This window comes from Pseudopodoces humilis, chromosome 18 (assembly GCF_049639895.1).
Source record: "Pseudopodoces humilis isolate 2021_Gansu_Grassland_sample_001 chromosome 18, ASM4963989v1, whole genome shotgun sequence".
Classification (NCBI taxonomy): Eukaryota; Metazoa; Chordata; class Aves; order Passeriformes; family Paridae; genus Pseudopodoces; species Pseudopodoces humilis.
Window position 1 is genome coordinate 3,808,193 of NC_142217.1, and position 19,243 is coordinate 3,827,435.

The following is a 19,243-nucleotide window of genomic DNA, read 5'->3' on the forward strand; positions in this document are numbered from 1 at the left end:
TGTTTCTGAAGGGGATCACAAACTGGAAATCTGGGGACTTCTTTTTTACATTATTTCCTTCTGCATTAAATAAAGATTTTGTACAGTGCTGTAAGATCCAGGCAAATATTTGATTTGCCACCTTTAATTTTCTGCCAGGATTTGAACTCTGACTTCCCTTATTTTCTTCAACAACTCTTCCCTATGACTCTCTATTTCTCCACCATAGTTGGGGCCCAGGAAGTAACCCCAGAAAAAGCAAATTTTCCTCCTTTCCAGTTCTTGCTGCAGATGTCAGCAAAAGTAGCAAGGTGTGTGATTTCCTTCCCTTAGGTTTAAAAACATATTTAAATGTATCATTTCTTGCATAAGAATCAGAAAGCAGAACACAAATCTCCAGAGCAGGTAGATAATGGAGGAATTGGCTTTAAGTGTTTAAAATAATAATTTTAGAGATACCAAGCTAAGGGTAAAAATCTAATTTACAAACTTGCACAACAGTTCTCAGCTCAAATGAATTGTCTCTTCATACAAAATGTTCTTAAATAAAGGTGCATGGTACAGAGCATTGAAGCAGATCTGCTGCCTGTCAGCTCCTAATGACTGCTGCTTTATGGTTTTCTTATTCATTTCTGGAGCCCTCCTCCATCTCTCCAGCTCTCACCAGGAATGTGTTCTGTGCACAGCACCCAGACAGCTGCACCTGCAATCCCAGTCCTAAGGCAGCCTGCTCCTGTTGCTTTCAAATGCAAAAAGGGAAAGGAGACTGGGGGATTTTCTCTGATTAAGCTGGTCTTCATTCCCCTTCAGCCAGAGGAGAAGGAAGCCCATTTCTCTCCCTCTCAGCCTGCCTGTGCTTTTCTCAAGAGAAATGGATTGTCTGGGCGAGATGGTGGCACATCTGAACCTTCCAGAACAACCTTCTGGCTTAAAAGGAAGCACAAGCCACCAGCAATCTCTAAACTCTGCAGCTAAGGGAACAACTGTTGCTCTGGAGTTGTGCTGCAGTAGCAACCAATAATATTCCATAATGCTTTAAGACAGGCTTCATCATCTCTGTTTCTCAAATGGGAGAAAATAAAGACTTGAGTGGTAAATGTCAGCATTTGACACATTGGTGTCTGATGTTCAAGACTTTGTGATTTGAGTTCAGAGCCCCAGATCATGTTTGTTTACCTTATCCTGCTGGTCTCCCACCTCAGATGGGATTCTACTAAATAATGTCACATTTTGGTGATGGTTTATCAGCCAATGCAATTACAGGACAGATAAATCAGTACTCCTGAAGTCCCAGAGGCAATGAGATGGGGGAATTGTGGAAAAGGGAGGCTGGATTTTCTGCAGCTAAAACCTTCAGGAGTGTCAGTGAGTAACTAAATTATTGTATTTAACTCAAGTGAGCCCATCCCTGGAGCTCAGGGCACTGAAATGTGTGAAAGCTCACATCAAAGGAACAACAGTTTGAGACCCAGAAACATATCAAGGGTTAAAAATTCACTCATGGATATTCAACACCGGGAATAGAAAGAAACAATCAAAGCTATTCTATAATTTCTTTTGGGGAAGATAGGGGAACTGATAAAGCAACCCTCATGCAAATCTGACTCTCCCCACCCTTCCCCTCAGTGCATTTACAGATCTGTGCCTTCCTCAGCACCATGGGAGCTCTGGAGGAGAAGCAGAGCTCACCTGAGCTGGAGAGCAGCAGCTCCTGCCCGGGGTAGAGCAGGCGGAGGCCGCAGACATCCAGCCCAGAGCCCAGCAGCAGCTGCAGAGTGTGATGGGTCTCCAGGGGGCTTCGGAAGAGATCCTCAAACAGCAACACCATGGCAACCTGGACAGCCAGAGGAAAACATGGAAAAATGAGGGAAATGCTCCCACAACCTCAGAGCTGCAGCCCTGCTGCTCACCTGCAGGTCCCAGGATGGGTCTGCACTGCCAGAGCTACAGAGAGGCTTGGGTTTGGTTTGTGTTCATGTGCAGTTTACACAGAAGGCTCTTGGCTTTGGGCTAAATCCCAACTAGCAATGATAATTTGAATTTAATCTATTTCTGCTGATATAACTCTGCCTTTTGTCACATAAACCTACAGTTTTTTACTGCAAGGCCTCTGGGGCAGAGCCCACAGTGCATCCCTTCTGCTGTTAACTTTGTGCAGTACCATTTGCCCCTCTTTCTGGATGACTCAATATTAATAGACCAACTGGTTGTGTGTCTAAACCTTTAACAGCATCAAAATCAACACTAAAAAAATATCAAAAGGCAAACACATCACTGGTACTGCCCCAAATTTACATTTCAGAGTCTTCTTTACCAGCCTAATCCACTTCAGCCCATCCTGGCATGTAGGAAGACTCACACCAACACGTTCTGAATGTTTATACCCCAAAGGGAAGTAGATTATTATCATTTTCCCCATCAGAGAAACAAATTGTTTTAAAAAGCAAGGGCTTTATAACAGGGAGTTTTGTGGCTCTGTGAATAATAAATTGTCTAGATCAGACAAGCTGATTCTCTGGCCCCAAATTTGGGCATGGGTCTCTTGGATGTTGAGCAGCTCAAGGATTTCCCCAGCTCAAGGTTTATGGCTGCAGCAAAAGCCAAATGAATCCATCACTACTGGACACTTGAAATGAAATGCTACTGCCCCATAAAGACATTATGAGGCTTTACCATCATGATAAATGAAGATAGAAATTTACTCAAATCATATAAAAGTGGTCTAATTAGGAATAAAAGCTCCATTTCTTTGTGTTTGTCTAGCTCAAGCTCTCCTGCTATTAACCCAGTACTCACAGCAGCCAGTAAGGAAGGATTTTCCTGTAGCTGCTCTGAGATGCCTGGGCTTCCAGGCATCCAGCACAGGGAAGCCTCAGGAGTGCCAGTCTCCCCCTTCCTCAGGAGCCTGGCACTTGGCTTTGCTCTCCACTGAAACTTGGTTGAGTTGTGCCTGGCCTGATCTCAGACATCACCAATTCTGGCCACTGCCTGAACCCTTGGTCTTGTCACTGGGGACTCCCACCTGCAGTGCTGGGCCCAGTTCTGGGGCCACCCACACAGGAGAGATGTTGGCCTGCTGGAGAAAGTCCAGAGGAGGCCACAGAGATTCCCCAAGGGCTGGAACCTCTCTGGAGCCAGGCTGGGAGAGCTGGGGGTGCTCACCTGGAGAGGAGAAGGCTCCAGGGACACCTCAGAGCCCCTTCCAGGGCCTAAAGGGGCTCCAGGAGAGCTGCAGAGGGACTTGGGACAAGGGATGGAGGGACAGGACACAGGGAATGGCTCCCAGTGCCAGAGGGCAGGGATGGATGGGATATTGGGAAGGAATTGTTCCCTGGGAGGGTGGGCAGGCCCTGGCACAGGGTGCCCAGAGAAGCTGTGGCTGCCCCTGGATCCCTGGAAGTGTCCAAGGCCAGGCTGGACAGGGTTTGGAGCAGCCTGGGACAGTGGAAGGTGTCCCTGCCATGGCAGGGGTGGCACTGGATGGGCTTTGAGGTCCCTCCAACCCAAACCAGTCTGTGGCTTTGTGACCCTTGGCTGATCCCCATTACTGCTGCTGGCCCTGTCCTGCTCCTCCCAACAACTCATTTCACAGGGGTGAGGTCCTGAACATTTTGTGCTGCACTCCTAACCAAGAGCTAACTGAAGTCCCTTTAACCTTCTCTTCTCCTGGGGTGGAATAATACAATTACTCCCTATTTGTTCACAAAGCACACACAGTTACTGAAGGCTGGGCAGTACCAGAACCTTCAGAAATTCCTTAGAATGTTTCTGAGCCCAAGTTTAATCAAAGTTGTGCTGTTTGCTGACTTACAGTCGAGTGGTTTCAGGTTATCAACATTTTGTCTACTCTTACAGATTTGCACCTGGTTGGTAGCAATTTCTCCAACCCACACATTTCAAAGTTTAATCTTCTGCAGCTCAGAGCAATCAGCACATCAATACTGATGACATAAAATACTCAGCTGATATATTTAGGTCTGAGTGAAAAATACTTCAAGATCAGTATTTGTATCAAAGCTCTAGATTGAAATATTCCAGGGCACTTAATTGTCTCTCAGTGTCCCCCCTCAGCCCCCAGGTGAGGAAGGAGGGGGTTGTTTGTTGTTCTTTACCTCGGTGTCTGTGTCTCTGCAAGCCTCCATGGCACTGCTGTCAGGGAAGTGTTTGTCATCACTCTCAACTGTCTGCCAGTAAAATCCCTTTGGCACTGCAAACGCCTTCTCCACTGCCTGAAATGCACAAAGGACAGCTCTCACTTCCATGTTATCCTAAAATAAAGCAGGACAAACCAGGATCTTACAGCCACAGAGCACACCAGGATGCAGCTGATGGACTAAACTCAGCCCAGTGTTGTTAATTTATATGATTTGCTTTCTTGCAACTCTTCCAGTAGCTCCATTTAATTGATATCCCAAGAACATGAATGTGAAACTGCTTCCCAAGAGCCTGAGCATTCCCAGGGTCCAGCCCCAACATGCAGAGCACCCAGGGACATCACCAGGAGCTGCATCCATCAGCTGAGACCTCAGTTCTCCTCGACTGTGCTGAGCACTCAGCAGAAAAGGGCTTTATGAAAGCAATGCTCTAATTAACCAACCAAATGGAAGGGTAGGGAAGGGGTTGCATGAACTTCTACATGCCTGTAGCCAAAATAGCACATTTCTCCTGTGCTCATGTCACCACAAGTGACACATAGCTGTAAGGCTCATCGCGCCACATCCTCATGGATAGGCAAAAAACTGCATTTTAGGCCACAGCTGGACACAAGCACAGCATTTCCCAGGCTCAGCACCTTATTTTGTTTCTCATCTGTTTTCTGGGCAGCCAAGCAAGCAACTTGTACAAGTGCAAGTGTAAGGATGTGTCACTCAGGAGAATGTGCTGTGCTTGCACACTCTGTAAGCAAGGCCAGGGACAAAAGCAACTCTTGAAAGTCATGTTTGTTTGGTTTGAACATTCCAGAAATATGGATGCATTTAGGCAGAGTTCACAGTGGGTGGGAATCATCCCAGGGACGAAGGAAAAAAAAATAGTCACTTGTAAAACACAGGCTCAGGTGTAGCTCAAAGAGGCTTCACTACTTTTAAAGGCTCTACTTCGATTTACAGCAGGTGTTAATTTGTCCTCAGCTCATGTGGACTGACCTTTTCAAAAACAGAAAAAGAAATTAATTTTCAACGTGGTCTCATCAGGACTTTTATGATGGAGAGAAAAGGGGCTAACCCTGCATGGAGAAGCATCCACTCTGCATTATGAGCTCCATATAATGCTGTTTAATTGTGTAATCACCTGAGAGATTTTGGGTGTGCTGCTTAGCAAATGATAGGCACTTCAGAGCATTCCACAAATGTTTCAAAGTAACGACCAGAAAATGAAATTCATTTCAATATTAAAACCCCTCTGACAACTGCCTTTCCACTTCAGTAACCTTTTGTGTTGTGTCCTTCCTCTGTTTCCTGTGCTTCATGAGATATTTGCCTGAAAGCAGAACTGGGGATTTCACTTTCCACCCCATTTCAGTCAAATCAACTGCACCAAACCAAGGGCTTTGGCATCTCCCAGTGGATCTGTCCATTCTGTCCTGCAATCCATCATTCCCCAGCCTCCACTGCTGATATTACATTTGTTTGCTGTAGAAAATGTCATCAGAGGAAAAGTAGATTTAAGGGAAAGGGATCTTCCCCATTGCCAGTGCATGATGCCAGCTCCCATCTGCAACAGTGGCACAGTGCAATGAGCCCAGACAGGCCCCACAAAGAGGGAATGCAGCAAAATCCCAGTTTCCTATTTCTTCCAGCTGCTCCTTGAACAAACCTCATGTCTGTGAATATTCAAGAATGAAAAGAAGGGACAAATGTGGTCAAATCAACACCAGCCCCTATTTCCACAGGAACCTTCAGGATAATCATCCAGCTCCAGGACACAGGGTGGAAAATCCAAGGGGAGCACCCTGGTGTAAGCTGTGGCCCCATGGTGACCCCAGGATGCTGCTCCAAGAGCCACAGCAGGGGTGTGGCCACACCTGGGAAGCAAAGCCTGTGGGAATTGTTCCTGTCATCTGCCACATTTATTTTCCAACAGCCAACCTGAATGGGAGTTCACAAACCAACAGAAAATGGAGCTTGAAAAGTTGTATTTCTCCCAGGAAATGCTTCTCCTCATGAATTAGAAAATAGACAGACTGCTGCAGGAGGAGCACCCTGCTTTGTCCAGCCTGGCTAAAACGTCCCAGTGGAGAGCTCCTGACACAGCCCTCCTATGCCATCAGCAGGAAAAAACAGGGAGAAAGTCACTTTCCCTGTGATGTAGGAGAGAATTGCATGGAGCCAGTTGTTCTAATACTGAGCTGAGCCCTTTTGGACACAGAAAGAGAGAGGGACCCTCTGCAGGAGCCTTTCTCCTACAGAAATAACTTGGACACATTTCTGTTTATGATACTTCGGTGCTACTTTGAATGTTCTGCAAGAGGGTAGTGTGAAAATTGTATTGGTTTCATCTCAGGGCTGGTTCCTCTCACTCCTCCAACATCACAGCAGCTGAAAATCCTTTCCCAAGCCTATGGAAGCATCAGCTCTGAATGCTGACCTGTCCCCTGGTGGAGGACACTCCCCAAACCCTGCAGAATGGTGGAGAGGCAGCCCAGCCTTTGATCCTTAGCTGAAAACACTTCTCCAGTGAGGCTCTGAGCCTGTACCAACCTCCCATCTCCTGGGAAAAGCCTTATCCCAGGGAGGAAGGTTCCCTGCACTCAGCCAGCAGCAGCTGCACAGCCCCAGGGATATCTTGACTTCTGCTGTGACACGTTTCAAACCCCAGACTCACAGAACCATAACCATCCCCATGTGTGTCTGCAGGGCTTCTAACAGCACTGCCATCCTCTCCATCCACACTGCCATGATCAGGATGAGCAGGGAGGGAGGACACATCCTTAAACTCCAGGTTTTAGTTATTCCTCTTTGCCAATTTATCCTTATTTGGTTTGGGTGACAAATTCCAGCTTCTGCTACCTTAAGACACTGGAAAAGACTACTTTGTGCCACAGCTAGGATTGAACACACACCAATTTTTCCAAAAGCATTTAAAAGAAACCCCAAGCTCCTGCTTAGTTTCAGATAATATCACCCAGATGCAGGCAGACAGTTCTGGGAAGGAGACTCACAGGAGAACAAAAATGTGCCATAAAATCCTCAGCTGAAAGAAGAATAAGCACATTTCAGAGACTGGAGCTGCAGCAAAGCCATGAATATTTAACTGTCACACAGAAATATGACCAAGCCCGTGATCCCCTCTTCGTGCTTACAGAGTTTTCTGTTCCCATCTCTGTCAACAAAGGAAGAGCTTTTGCTGTCAGGTGATCTGAGAGACTCTTTTAAGTTGCAAGGAGTCTTCCAGGCTGTTCCCAGCCCCAGCAGGAAAACAGAAACTGCAGGAAGCATCCCCATATACTCCACAATCTCATCTCCTCACACACAAGGCAAAGATCTGCTCAGCCATTATCTCTGTGAGACAACACCAGACTCCTGGAGAAGGATTCTGCACTCCCAGGAGCTGCAGAGCCAGGAGGGAGCTCTGTGCTGAGGTCACCTCTCGCTGCCAGCCCTGCTGAGCACATCAGGGGCAGCAGGGAAAGCACTTCTCTCTCTCTCTCTCTCTCTCAGCAAGGCTCATGTCTGATGTGATTCACCAAATCCTGCCCTTGAATGAGGCAGCATCACTCTCAAACTCTTCTCTCGCTGCTGCTGTGTGCAGGAGCAGTTTTCCTGGTAAAATCCAGATTAACAAAATGTTGAGAGTGTTCCCTGCACATCTTCCCTCCCCACTGTGCATGTTCTCTTCAGATGGCTACAGAATTTAGTACAGGAAAGTGGAGGCACCACAGGAGGAGTCCAGGGATAGAGAGGGCTCATCAAGGAAGACATGCAGTTCTGGTGACTATTGCAGGCAGTTTGAAATGGATCTCACTTCTCCTTGTTCCCCTTCTGGATTGGGAAGGGGATATCTTAAACCACAGAATGAGAGAGTAGCTCCCAGTCTTTGTGCCCATCAGCACTAATGGCAAAGCACAGTAGCTTGAGAATTCTTTAAAGCTGCTCTTTTCAGGAATAATGGATGATAAAAGTGATGGACACAATCTAAATGTGAGCTGTCCAATTTTAGGAAGAATGAAAACCTGTAATGTTTTATTCCCCTTCAAGCTGTGCCTTCATCTCTGTGCCAGCTCTGGTAGACATCAGCGTAGTCCTTCCTCCTTCTAAAGGTCAGGGCTTTTTTATTTACAAATGCCAGTGCCTGCCTGAACTCCTGGCTCCATGAAAATAAATGCCAGACTCCAGCAGGATTCATTCAGCCAGGGCCAGGATGTCACCTTCTGCCTCCTGAAGATACAGCCATGCAGCTATTCTGGGCTGCAGCTATGGATTATTTTCTATAAATGTAAATAGATGAAGTCCCAGGACAAACATTTCTCCCCCAGACAAGCCTTATCCATGTGGAATCACCAGTCCCATGTGCTCTCACCCAAGCTGTTGGTACAACTTGAGCAGGCTGCAGGGTGCCAGCCAGGCAAGACCTGACCCTTTTCACTAACTCAGATAAAGACAAACCACAGGCAAGATTTGAAAGCAAAGGACAGGATGAACCTGTCCTTTTGAACCTTCTGCTCTACAGCTTCAGCCTGGATGTCCCAGAGCCGAGTTCTGGGCTCCATGGCTGGCACTGCCAATGCTGCAGGGCTTGTCCTGCCAGGGCTGCTCTGGTGTGCCCATGAGGAGGAGCTGTCCTGGGTGTTTTATCCCTCCCTAATGCCCATTTCAGCTGCACAACAATTAAATCCTTCAAGCTTTGGAGGAGGAAAGCACAGCCCTGGGCCGTGAACTAAATCTGGGAGCTCACAGCAATGTGGGGATCAGGTCTGGGAGCTGAGCAAATTGTGCTGCTCTCCAGGGAGCTCTGGCAGCATCTCCATCCCAAACCATGGCCCAGCTTGGGTGCTGCTCACACAGCATGAAATGAGAAAGAACACATGGGGCAATAACCCCAGATCAAACCAGCCCAGGCCCTGGAGCACAGCAAACCCCAGTTCTGCAGTTTGGGATGTGTGAAAGGCAATGCCCACACAGCCACGGGCCTGGAGAGCTGGGTGAAAGGCTGATGTGGCAATGAGCAGCATTCACTGAGCACGCCTCCCTCAGCACTGAAATTAAAAGAAGTTACAGCAAAAGAGAGTGGAAGATGCTGAAGGCAACTCAGCAGGGCCAAGGCCATGGTGCTTGTCAGTGAAATAATGTCACAGCACTCAGAGTCTGAACTCAGAGAGCTCACAGCGTTCTCACTGAGCTCATGCTGAAACACAGACTCACAGACATGAAAAGATCCTCTGGAAGTGCCTCCCACTCCCTCTTCAGAGGCTGCACACACAGCTTGGGAATCTCAGCTCTAAATCTGTGCCTCAAGTGCACAGAGCAACAAGTGCTGCATCCGGGGCTGCTTTCCCAAAGGGACTTCAAACTTCAGCAGCAATGTCCAGTTCTTCATGTATCCAACATGGTTAGTTCAGAATTTAAAATAAAATATTCAACTTTCAAAGCTTGTGTGTGTGAGAGCTCCTATGGCAACACAGTTAACACCAACTCCAGCAGGAAAAGCCCAAAAATCTGAAATTCCACATGAAAGAACTGCTCTACTTTCTGCCAGTCCCTGCCACACATCTACCTTGCTGTTAGGTCAGTCTGTGCTGCTGGACATTTTTAGCAGGATTGGGTAACAATATCAGGGAAAATTCAATTCCCTGGACCCAGTTCTGGAATTCTTACCCACAATTAGCCAGAAAACAAAACAAAACAAAACAAACAGCACTTTGCTTAAGCAAAAAGTAAGGAGGAAACTTTGTGTAGACTTGCCTTTAATCACTACTATTTCAAAAACCTACACAAATTTTGTGTCAGAGCAGGGGAGCTGCTAAAGGAGCAGCACAAGGGGAGCTGATCACCAGAAGGTGCAACAAAATTCAATTTTCTGGAACTTAAAGTAAAAAAATCTCCTTCACCTTGGCTTAGGGACATGTGTGGACAGAGGAGGAGGGATGGAGGTTTCCCTTCTTCCTAAAAACCTCCCTGAAAATGTTGCTATGCCCTGATTCCTGTGTCCTGGCACCTGCACAAGTTGGGGCTCCACCTTTTGGGAAAATGTCCCAACATCCAGAAAAACTGAGGGAGGGGAAAAGAATTCCAGAATTGGACCAAAGAGACTGAGGAAAAGCAGCATCAACACTGGCTCTGTGTGTGTCTTCTGTATCCCTCAGCTGAATGTTTGCATCCTGTGGCTTGGCAGCAGAGAGTACTTTTATTTTATGCAGAAATGAAGAAATCCTCTTTCTGCTGACAGGGGACCTTGCAGTTAACAGCTTCCACAGGGATGTTGTCACTCCCAGCCCAAGCTGGGCTTTAATGACTGCATTGTGATCTGCTGCTCCTATCAGGAGTGAATTGCTGCAGGTTAATAGGCTGGTTGCACAGCACTCGTAAAAATACCTCCAAAAACCAGCACAGGCAAAGCAATCTGTTTGGGGTCCAGAACAGGCAGAAAATCCAGCAGACAAATTGACTGAAAACAAGACATTGGCTCATGCACTAATAAACAAAAAGCATAAAGGTTATTACAATTACTGCTGGCAATTGCTCCCCTGATCACACACAGAGCTGCTTAGTACACAACAGCTTCCCTCTCCCTCCATTTCTACCCAATTTTTCCACCATCCTGCCAGGATTTCTCTCTCAGACCCTGATCTACCTGGAGCAAAGGCAGGGATTCACTGCATGCTCCTCCAACACGTGGGTTCTTTGGGCTGCTTAGTCTTGTACACACTGCTCAAAAGAAATACAAATGTACAACGAGCAAAGCATGGATCACTGGCCTTGTACCAAATCTTCAGACCAAAGAAGTTAAAAGAATGTGATCCTGAGTTTTCTAAGCTGCACTTTTTGGCTGTATTTTAATGACACTTGGGAACATTCTCTGTTGGTAGCACTTTGCAGAGCTCCAGGGCAGACATCAGGGTGAGCTGCTGCCTGCTGAGAGCGTGGCTCATTGAGCCCTGCTCTGGAAATCAGCCTTGCTGCCTAACCAGCTGTGAAAATGTGCCTGTCCCACCCTGGAAGTGTCCAAGGCCAGGCTGGACAGGGCTTGGAGCAGCCTGGGACAGTGGAAGGTGTCTCTGTCCACGGCAGGGGGTGGCACTGGATGGGTTTTGAGGTCCCTCCCCACCCAAACCATGCTGTGATTCCATAACTCTGTGAAAAAGACACAACACACAGGGGTCTCAGCCTCACTCAGGCCTGGGGGGCACAGAGCACTTGAACTTGGGAAGAGAATGTGGTTTTTAAATTGACATCATGTTTTCCACGGCATCAAGGCAAAGATCCACCCCCAGAAAGCACCTGCTATCATGCTGTTCAATCCTAATGATTTATAATTCCCCTAATAAGGGATTTGCATAAAAGCCCTGGCTCTTTCAAATGATGTCTTATTTTATGCCTTAAAAGCACAGAGCAGATTTATCTTTTACGAGTACGTCAGACTCTTTACAGCTCCTGCTTCTGCTTGAAAGCCACAGTGACTGCAAATCAACAACACTAAGCCTCCTTTTCCTGCACACAAGTGGGATAAACCTTTAGGCAAATTGCTAAGTGCACTGCTAAACCCCTAAGCTTTCATGGCATTGATTCTCACAGAGTCATAGTAATCCCCAAATCTGGTTGAAATGGCAGAAAAGTTCTCATGCTGCATCATTTTCAAAATTAAAACTTCATTGTACACAAGAATTGCAGGCTTTGCTATTCCCTGGAATTGTGTCTCAAGGGTTTTGTTCATCTAAAAACATCGGGAAAAGACCAAATATTGTCCAAAGGCTGGTGCTGTTGTGAGAAAGAAATAAACAAAACATTCCCCCAAAAGGTATAGAAATCAGGTCATATTATGTGCTGGTTTGAAAATCCACTCTAAATATTTACACCAAGGTAGGAAAGGCTGGTGGAGGCCTAAAAGCAGCATTGGATGCCCTCAAGGAATAAATTCCCACAGTCAGTATAAAGAATTCTTGCAACATTTCATTCATTTGTTATGGAGCACTTGCTAATCTGACAGAAGTGAAAGGTTAATTATTATTCTGCTTATAGACAGCAGTGAGTGCTCCTGCAGACATTTCCAGGCAGGCAAGACATTGGAAGCACTTGATTTGGAGAGGTGCTGTGGCCTTGTAGCTCACACAGTTCCCTGTGCATATCCACAGATATTAAAATCACAGAACGCAATATTCTGATATTGGAAGCATTTGTTTTCAAACTCTGTTTAAATCCTGTGCTAAAGCAAATGAGAATATCTGTTAACACTGGAAAAATCATTTTTACTGGACCTGATCAAAAAATGACCAGAAGTCCAAGCATTTCTGTACGGTACCTGAGGGTCAGGAATAACAGCAGTGATGTTACTGAGCAGGACAGAGGGAATCCCAGGAAGAAGTGGGCACAGCTGGTTTTGGAAGTGACTGGCCAGTTCATCTTTCCACCAAATAAGATCTGGAAGCCACGTAGAGGTCAGAAATGCAGAAACTGTCTGGTAAAACCTGGATGCTCCCTGGAGATGCTCTGCAGCCTGAAAGAGCCAGTGGTTAAAAAGCTTTGGTGAAGGTTTCAGAAACTCTGCTGTACCCTGCACCTGCAGCAGCTCCTTCTCTGTCCATGGCCATCCCAGACTCCAGTTCCACACAGCTGCCCTCAGATTCTCCAAACCAACCCCTGGTGTGGCACCCTGCACCTCCCAACCCCCCACACCCTTCAGCCCATGCTCCTGCCATCCATCAGCTCACAAACCCTGCTCCAAAGCACATCCCACCACACTCAGAGGGGAAGGAAAGCTCATAAGCAGGACCATAATCCAGCCCAATACAATGAGACATTAACTGCCAAAGGATCTCTTAGGGATCTAAATGAAAACAGTTGTTAGTGCCCCATCCCTGGAAGTGTTCAATGCCAGGGTGCACAGAGCACTGAGCAATCTGGTCTGGTGGAAGCTGTCCCTGCCCATGGCAGAGGGTTGAAATCAGATGACCTTTAAGGTTCCTTCCAACCCAAACCATTCTGTGATTTTTTTTTAAGACTGAGGCTAATATTAATATTAATATTAATACTGATACATTAATATTGACTACTGCACTGCTAAACCACAGTTTTCCATCATTTAACCTCCCCTCATTGTTCTTTAGGTTGATTCTTAATTAGCAGGACTTTCAGAGAACAAAACCAGTGACCTCAAGGAGACTTAATCACATATTAACAGACTCAACAGAGAGGACAGAGACTGGGAGCTCCTCTGAGCCACAGGAGAATGAAGTGATGGAGGTGCAGAGAGAGGAGCCCCAGAGCTCCACACAGGGCCAGTGGGATAACTGGGAATGCCTGGGAGATTGTTAGAGCAGAGGCTGTACAAATCTAATTCCCATCAGACATGCCTGGAACTGCAGCCTGTCTATCAGCACACAGGGATTACAGGAGCTGAGTGTTCCAGCATTTGTTCTGACAACAAGAAACCAAAACCAGGCAGGGATGCTGAAATCTGCCTCACTTCTAGCAGCTGTTTGGAGGAGAACAGAAATAAAACCACCCTAAACTACCCCCCAAAAAAAACTGATAAAAATGAGAGGAAACATAACAGAACCACTGGATACAGGAATAGATGCCATCCCAGCTGAATAAGGCAAAAGACTTCTTGATGTGCTAAGAACAGGAGCTTTTGTCTGGAGAAGCCAATACTATTAGTCTAGTTATAACTATTACATCTTGGGACAGAGAACTAGAGTGTGATAAATAATAAAAGATACACAGATAACAGTGAAATGGCCAATAAATAAGAAACTGATGGCTCAGAGCCCCCTTTTGGGACTGAAAATGGACACTGGGCTCTACACATTAATATTAAAATATCATTTGTCATCATGGCTAACATTTACACATACCTGGTCTTTTTTGCATAATCCAAAAAAAGTAATTTAAGGTCTCCCTAAATTCTTATGGCAAACAGATGCAACAAAGGCACCTGGAAACTAAATCATATTTTAAAGGTAAGCCCTGAAAAGTATCTCTTTGTGCCCACAGGAGACAACTGGAACCAGAACAAGTAAGAGCCCCAACAGGGTTTTGTTTTTCAATTCAGCCACTGAGAACTTGCACATTGACAGGACAGTGAGAGACTGAGGCCTGCAGTGTGAAGAGTAAAGTCCACATTTCTCTCCACACTAGCTGAAGCTGCCCAAGGGCAGGAACAGGGAGAGATTTGCTGTCATTTTCCTTCTCTCTGCTGGGGCTGACATCCCAACTTTTGTTGGTCCTCCCAGCTCTGATCTCTGGTGGGGGAAGCAGCAGTTCTACAAATGCCTCAGGAAAGAAAGATTGACACAAGTCAGTGCCACCACAAAGACAGAGCCTCTAATGAGGGAGAAGAAATCTAAGTCCTGCTTGGAAGAGCTGCCCCAACACCTGAAATGTCACTGCTGAGAACAGAGCTGAGAGTCTTTCATGATGAGGGTGAGGAGACCCTGGCACAGGGTGCCCAGAGAAGCTGTGGCTGTCTCTGGATCCCTGGAAGTGTCCAAGGCCAGGCTGGATGGGGCTTGGAGCAGCCTGGGATAGCGGAAGGTGTCCCTGGCTTCTTGCAGGGATTTGCCTTGAATGGCCTCTTCCAATCCAAACCATTCTGTGATTCCATGGCAAGGACTGGAAAAACAGCACAGTTGGTTCCACCAGGTTGTCATTTAACCCTTCCCAGCTCCACTCAGGGCAGCCTGAGCCCACAACTCCAAAAGTTCATTCAATTCTGTAACCCTGGGGACATACTTTGAGCATCATCAGTGCTCAGTAATTTTGGTGCTTTGGCCAAGCCCTCAGCTGGAATCAGCAGAGAGCAGGTCAGGCTCTGTCCCTCACTTGCTTTGCTCCACAGAGGAAACACCTTGAATTCAGTTGCCTTGGGCAGGAACCAACACCAAGTCCTTGTCCAGTCCAGCAGAGCCTGGTCTCATCAGCCTCTGCCCAGGGCTGCTCAAGCACCAATGGAAAAGCTGCTCATTGTTTTGGGCTGGGTTGTTCTGGTAGTGTTTTAATCATGACATTTGGTGCCAGCATCCATCATTTATCTTCAGGAGCTCTGGAGCTGTCCAACTCCAGGTTTTGTGATACAACATGGGCAATGCAATCTTTGCTGCTCCCAGGCAGCAGCTGCAAGTGGAGAACACTTGCTGCAGCTGAGGAGGGGATGCTGAAGTGTGTTTTAAAAACATGTTCACACATCCTGTTCCATTTAGGCTCCCCATGGTGTGGCCAGCAGGTATAATACAGACAGCTGGGAATGAAGCAGGCAAAAATAGAGTAGAAAATCCACTACCAGCTCACTGAAACCACAAAAGTTGCTTTGAGCCACCTGAGAGGAATTCAGCAGCCTCAGCAGAGCCCAGGGCAGCACCTCAAAGGTTCCTCAGCCACAGAACAGTTATTCAAGCAAGTGACTCTCAGAAGATCTGGGGGATCTGGCTCCCCACATCCACCTGGCCTCACTTCCCAGCAAGAGTCACCTACATTGCCCAGGTAAAATAGGTATTTACACCAAGCAAGAGTAGCAATACTGCCTAAAAAGGTGTCTCCAAAAAAAGAAAAAAAAAAAAATTATTTTTCTCCAAAAAAGACAGAGGTAGAAGATATTCCAACCTGTGAAAGACAGAACCAACAGAGCAGAGCCCAGAGCTGCAATTTCAGAGCTCTGCTGTGTTCAGGACAGGAGTTCATATCATGTCTTACATATCATGTGCCACCTGCACGTGCTAAATTTCCAGCCTGTGTGCGAGACCTTCCAGTTTTATTGCACAGCTCAGGCTCAAGGACCCACCAAAATGGAGGGTTCAGGCTCAGGTCCTGCTTCCAGACCTCAGCTCCTGGTACTCAAATAAAAATAACTCTTCCTCCTACGCCACACTCTTTGCACGGTTAAAATAAAGGAGGAAAAACCATAATAGGTGCCAAAAGATGTGTCCCCTCCAAATCCAGCCAAATTTCTGCAGTGTGAGGTTCCAGCTAATGAGCAATTGAGAAAAAATGATGCAACAGAGAGCTGGTTTCTGGTGTGCACATAATCTAAATGCAGCATAACTGAGGACAGCTTGGGCTGGCAATCAGCTGTAAGCAATCCTTCAGTTCACAGGCTGGGCTGTTCCCCCATCCCCATCTGGGCAGCTCTGACACTGCTCTGTCCTGCCTCGCTGCCATTTCAGCTGCCATTGGCACATCCAGGCCTCAGCACACAGCAGGGCTGCCTGCCCTGCTTGCACAACTACCAGGTGTAAATGCTGCTACTCACTGGTGACTCGTGGCTCTCGGGGCAGCTCTGGGCTGAAGGTTCCTCTGGTGCCACCAGGCAGGCGTGGAGGGCCAAGCCTTCCTCTCTCCAGGCCTGCTGCAGCCCCACCACCTCAAATGGAGCTTTGGGGCCATCCTTCCTCTTCACAGGAGGCACCTGGAAATTCATTGGAACACAATTCTATTTTTAGATGGACTGAAAAAAACCTTTATCTTGCTCTGTTGCTTTTGAGTAGAGCCCCACAACAACCCAGGGAGCACTCTGCTTTGATTAGGAGATTAGCTGTGGTTTAGCCAGTAGAAAAATCAATAAAGATCAAATTAAATAGGAATAACACATTGCTTTTGATAAGCCATAGGATTTATTTTCTCAATGAGGACTTGCAAGCTCTGACTTCCACCAGTTTGAAGCAGGAATTCACATTATTTTCTGCCAAGGCTGCCCAGAATGTTCCTGTCACAGCAGCACCGTGTGTGCCTTTATCAGTGACAGTGAGATCAACCCAATCTCAGCTCACAAATCCATCCAAAGGGATGATGCCATTCCAAGAGGCTGCTGCAGGCTTCCCTAAGAAGCCCTTCACTAATAGCCCAAACCCCATCAATCCCCATCCTGTGAATCCCCTTTTATTTGGGCTGAGGTGATTTCTTTTTCATGGTTTTTTTTTGTGCACATATGTGTAGGAGGAAAACATTCTATTTTCCAGTTTATAGATCTGATTTAAACCAAAAAGGGTAAAAAGTGATTTCTGCAACCCCAAGACATAAATTATTTTTGTGAATATCAGTTTAGATCCAGGGAGAAGGTTCCAGTAGGACAGACTCTGCCTTGGCTCTTTAGGTTGCTCAAAGTCAGATGAAACATAATCCACTTTAACATGCAGAATACATTAAAATCTTGATTACAAGTCAGAAAAGAGAGAGTAGAGACACTTGAAACAGCCTGGGAAGGCCCTGGGATGCTGCAAAATGTCCAGGGCAGCTGGTGAAAAGGGGCAGAAAACTGGGAGAGTCAGACAGAGAATCAGCAAATCCAGGAGAAAGGAAAAGCAGAGGCACCTGATCCAGAACATGCTCTGGATGGAGGGAAAAGCAAGTCTGAGCTACAGGACTGTAATTCCCTCCCAAGGTTCTGGTGGATACAGAAACTCCAAGTCTTGTTCTGCTGGTTTTCCATCACCAGTCTCATCATCAGCTCTATTTACTGCACATATAGCCCCAAACCATTTACAGGCAGATAAAGGCCTTTAAAAACATGTTTTTAACACAGGGCCAAGGCTGGATTTTGAAACTGCTGCACAGCTCAGCTGGATCACTCAAAACACCAGCACCAAGTCCTCCTGCTTGATTCCCATGGGGAATTCTGCACCATCCAGAGGATCACTGCTCCCACCTGGCAGCATCCATCACATCTCCAGTGGAATCAGTAAGGATATGCTGATTTACACAAGCCAGACAATGGAATTGCATGGATTACCAGATGAGAATTTGGTCTAAAAATGCCTTGACATTTCCAATTCTTTCAATGAAAGAAATGCAAACATTTTCATTGCTATCCAACAGCCATTTCAGAGCCTGTGTAGAATAAATTGGTGGATTTTACCCCAGTTTTTCTTGGGCACAAAGTCCATCTGAACATCTGACCCCACACCGAGCAGAGTGACTCAGCCCTGGAAGCTGAGGTACCCTTTCAGGCTCTGAGAGAACTGCTACAAGTCAGAGCTCAGGTTTTTGTGGTTTTTTTTCATGGGAATAACACAAGGGAAGAGAGCTCACACTGCAGCTGGTCACAAGCTAACGAGTCTGAATGGAAAATTCAGGATCTAGGGCTGTTCCAGTGGCAATTTTCATTAGCACTGAACTAACACTAAAGAATGTTAGCAATGTTTTAATGCAAGCACGAACATCATTAACAATTAATTGTGTTTAAGTGGAGTTTAAGTGATTTAAAAGCCTGGCTGCTCAGAGTGAAATCTACCTTGACTGCGTGGATCAGTATTGGTATTCCAGAGTCTTTGCCAGGGAAAAGAATAAGGTCACTGAGCAGGGTGGGAAGGAAAAATATACATTGGGGCAGAAAAATACACTGTTTTCCCTAGGGAATAAAGGGTAATATGGATGGGAAGGAAAGAGGATGGGGTGATTTCTTTAGAGGAGAAAAACATTTGAACCAAAGGACAATGAAGGCAGCCCCTCACTTGTTCACAGCACTCTTGACTATCAGGAAGGGTCTGTTCTTACCCAGAAGTGGTGAAAAACAGGAACCTGTGTCCATTGCCAAGGACAAAACCTAACACCCAGCAGCCACTCTCAACAACTGAAAATCTGGCTCAACGATTTTTCACTTCTTTTTCACTTCACATAAACTACAGGCACAACCCAGCTCCACTGACTCCAGCGAGACTTTTATTTACAGACTCCGAGGTGAATTAGAACATAATTTCCACTTTGTTCAGCCACTGTTTTGTAGCTGTTAGAGGGGAAAAAGGAGATTTCAAGAGTGATTGTGTATTCACTGGAGGTCCAAACACAGCCCTCATCACCTTTTGTGCCTGGTCACTGCACTCACCAGGGACAGCAGCCACGCCACCAGGGCCTGGTAGATGCTGGCTGCTCCCAGCACCTTGTCAGGCAGCTGCCCCTCACACTGATCCGTGGCCACTTGGCCACAACTTGCCAGCCAAATGGTCATCAGCAGCACCTCCTTCTGCACTCTGTGGGATCCAGGCAACGTGTCAATAGCTGGCAAAAAAGAGGCTTCCTGTCAAGAAAAAAAAAAAGATAGTATTAAAATGAAAGTCACTCGGATTACTGGAAGTGTATTCATCATCAGGAATTAATTACATTCATTGCCATCACAGGAGGGG

The 19,243-nt window shown here is 46.5% G+C and overlaps 1 protein-coding gene across 5 annotated transcripts in view; it reads right to left on the reverse strand.

Annotated features, from left to right (window-relative positions):
* The window catches only part of DNAAF8 (dynein axonemal assembly factor 8), an 87,851-nt gene that overhangs the window by 42,841 nt on the left and 25,767 nt on the right, over positions 1-19,243 (reverse strand). For all 5 annotated transcript variants that reach the window (XM_088064035.1, XM_088064034.1, XM_088064033.1 and 2 more), the window contains exons 10-14: positions 18,946-19,137; positions 16,378-16,533; positions 12,433-12,627; positions 4,092-4,208; positions 1,669-1,813 (exon numbers count right to left, since the gene is read on the reverse strand). In XM_088064035.1, the coding sequence (XP_087920161.1) occupies positions 1,669-1,813; positions 4,092-4,208; positions 12,433-12,627; positions 16,378-16,533; positions 18,946-19,137 (805 nt within the window). The remainder of the gene's footprint in view (positions 1-1,668; positions 1,814-4,091; positions 4,209-12,432; positions 12,628-16,377; positions 16,534-18,945; positions 19,138-19,243) is intronic.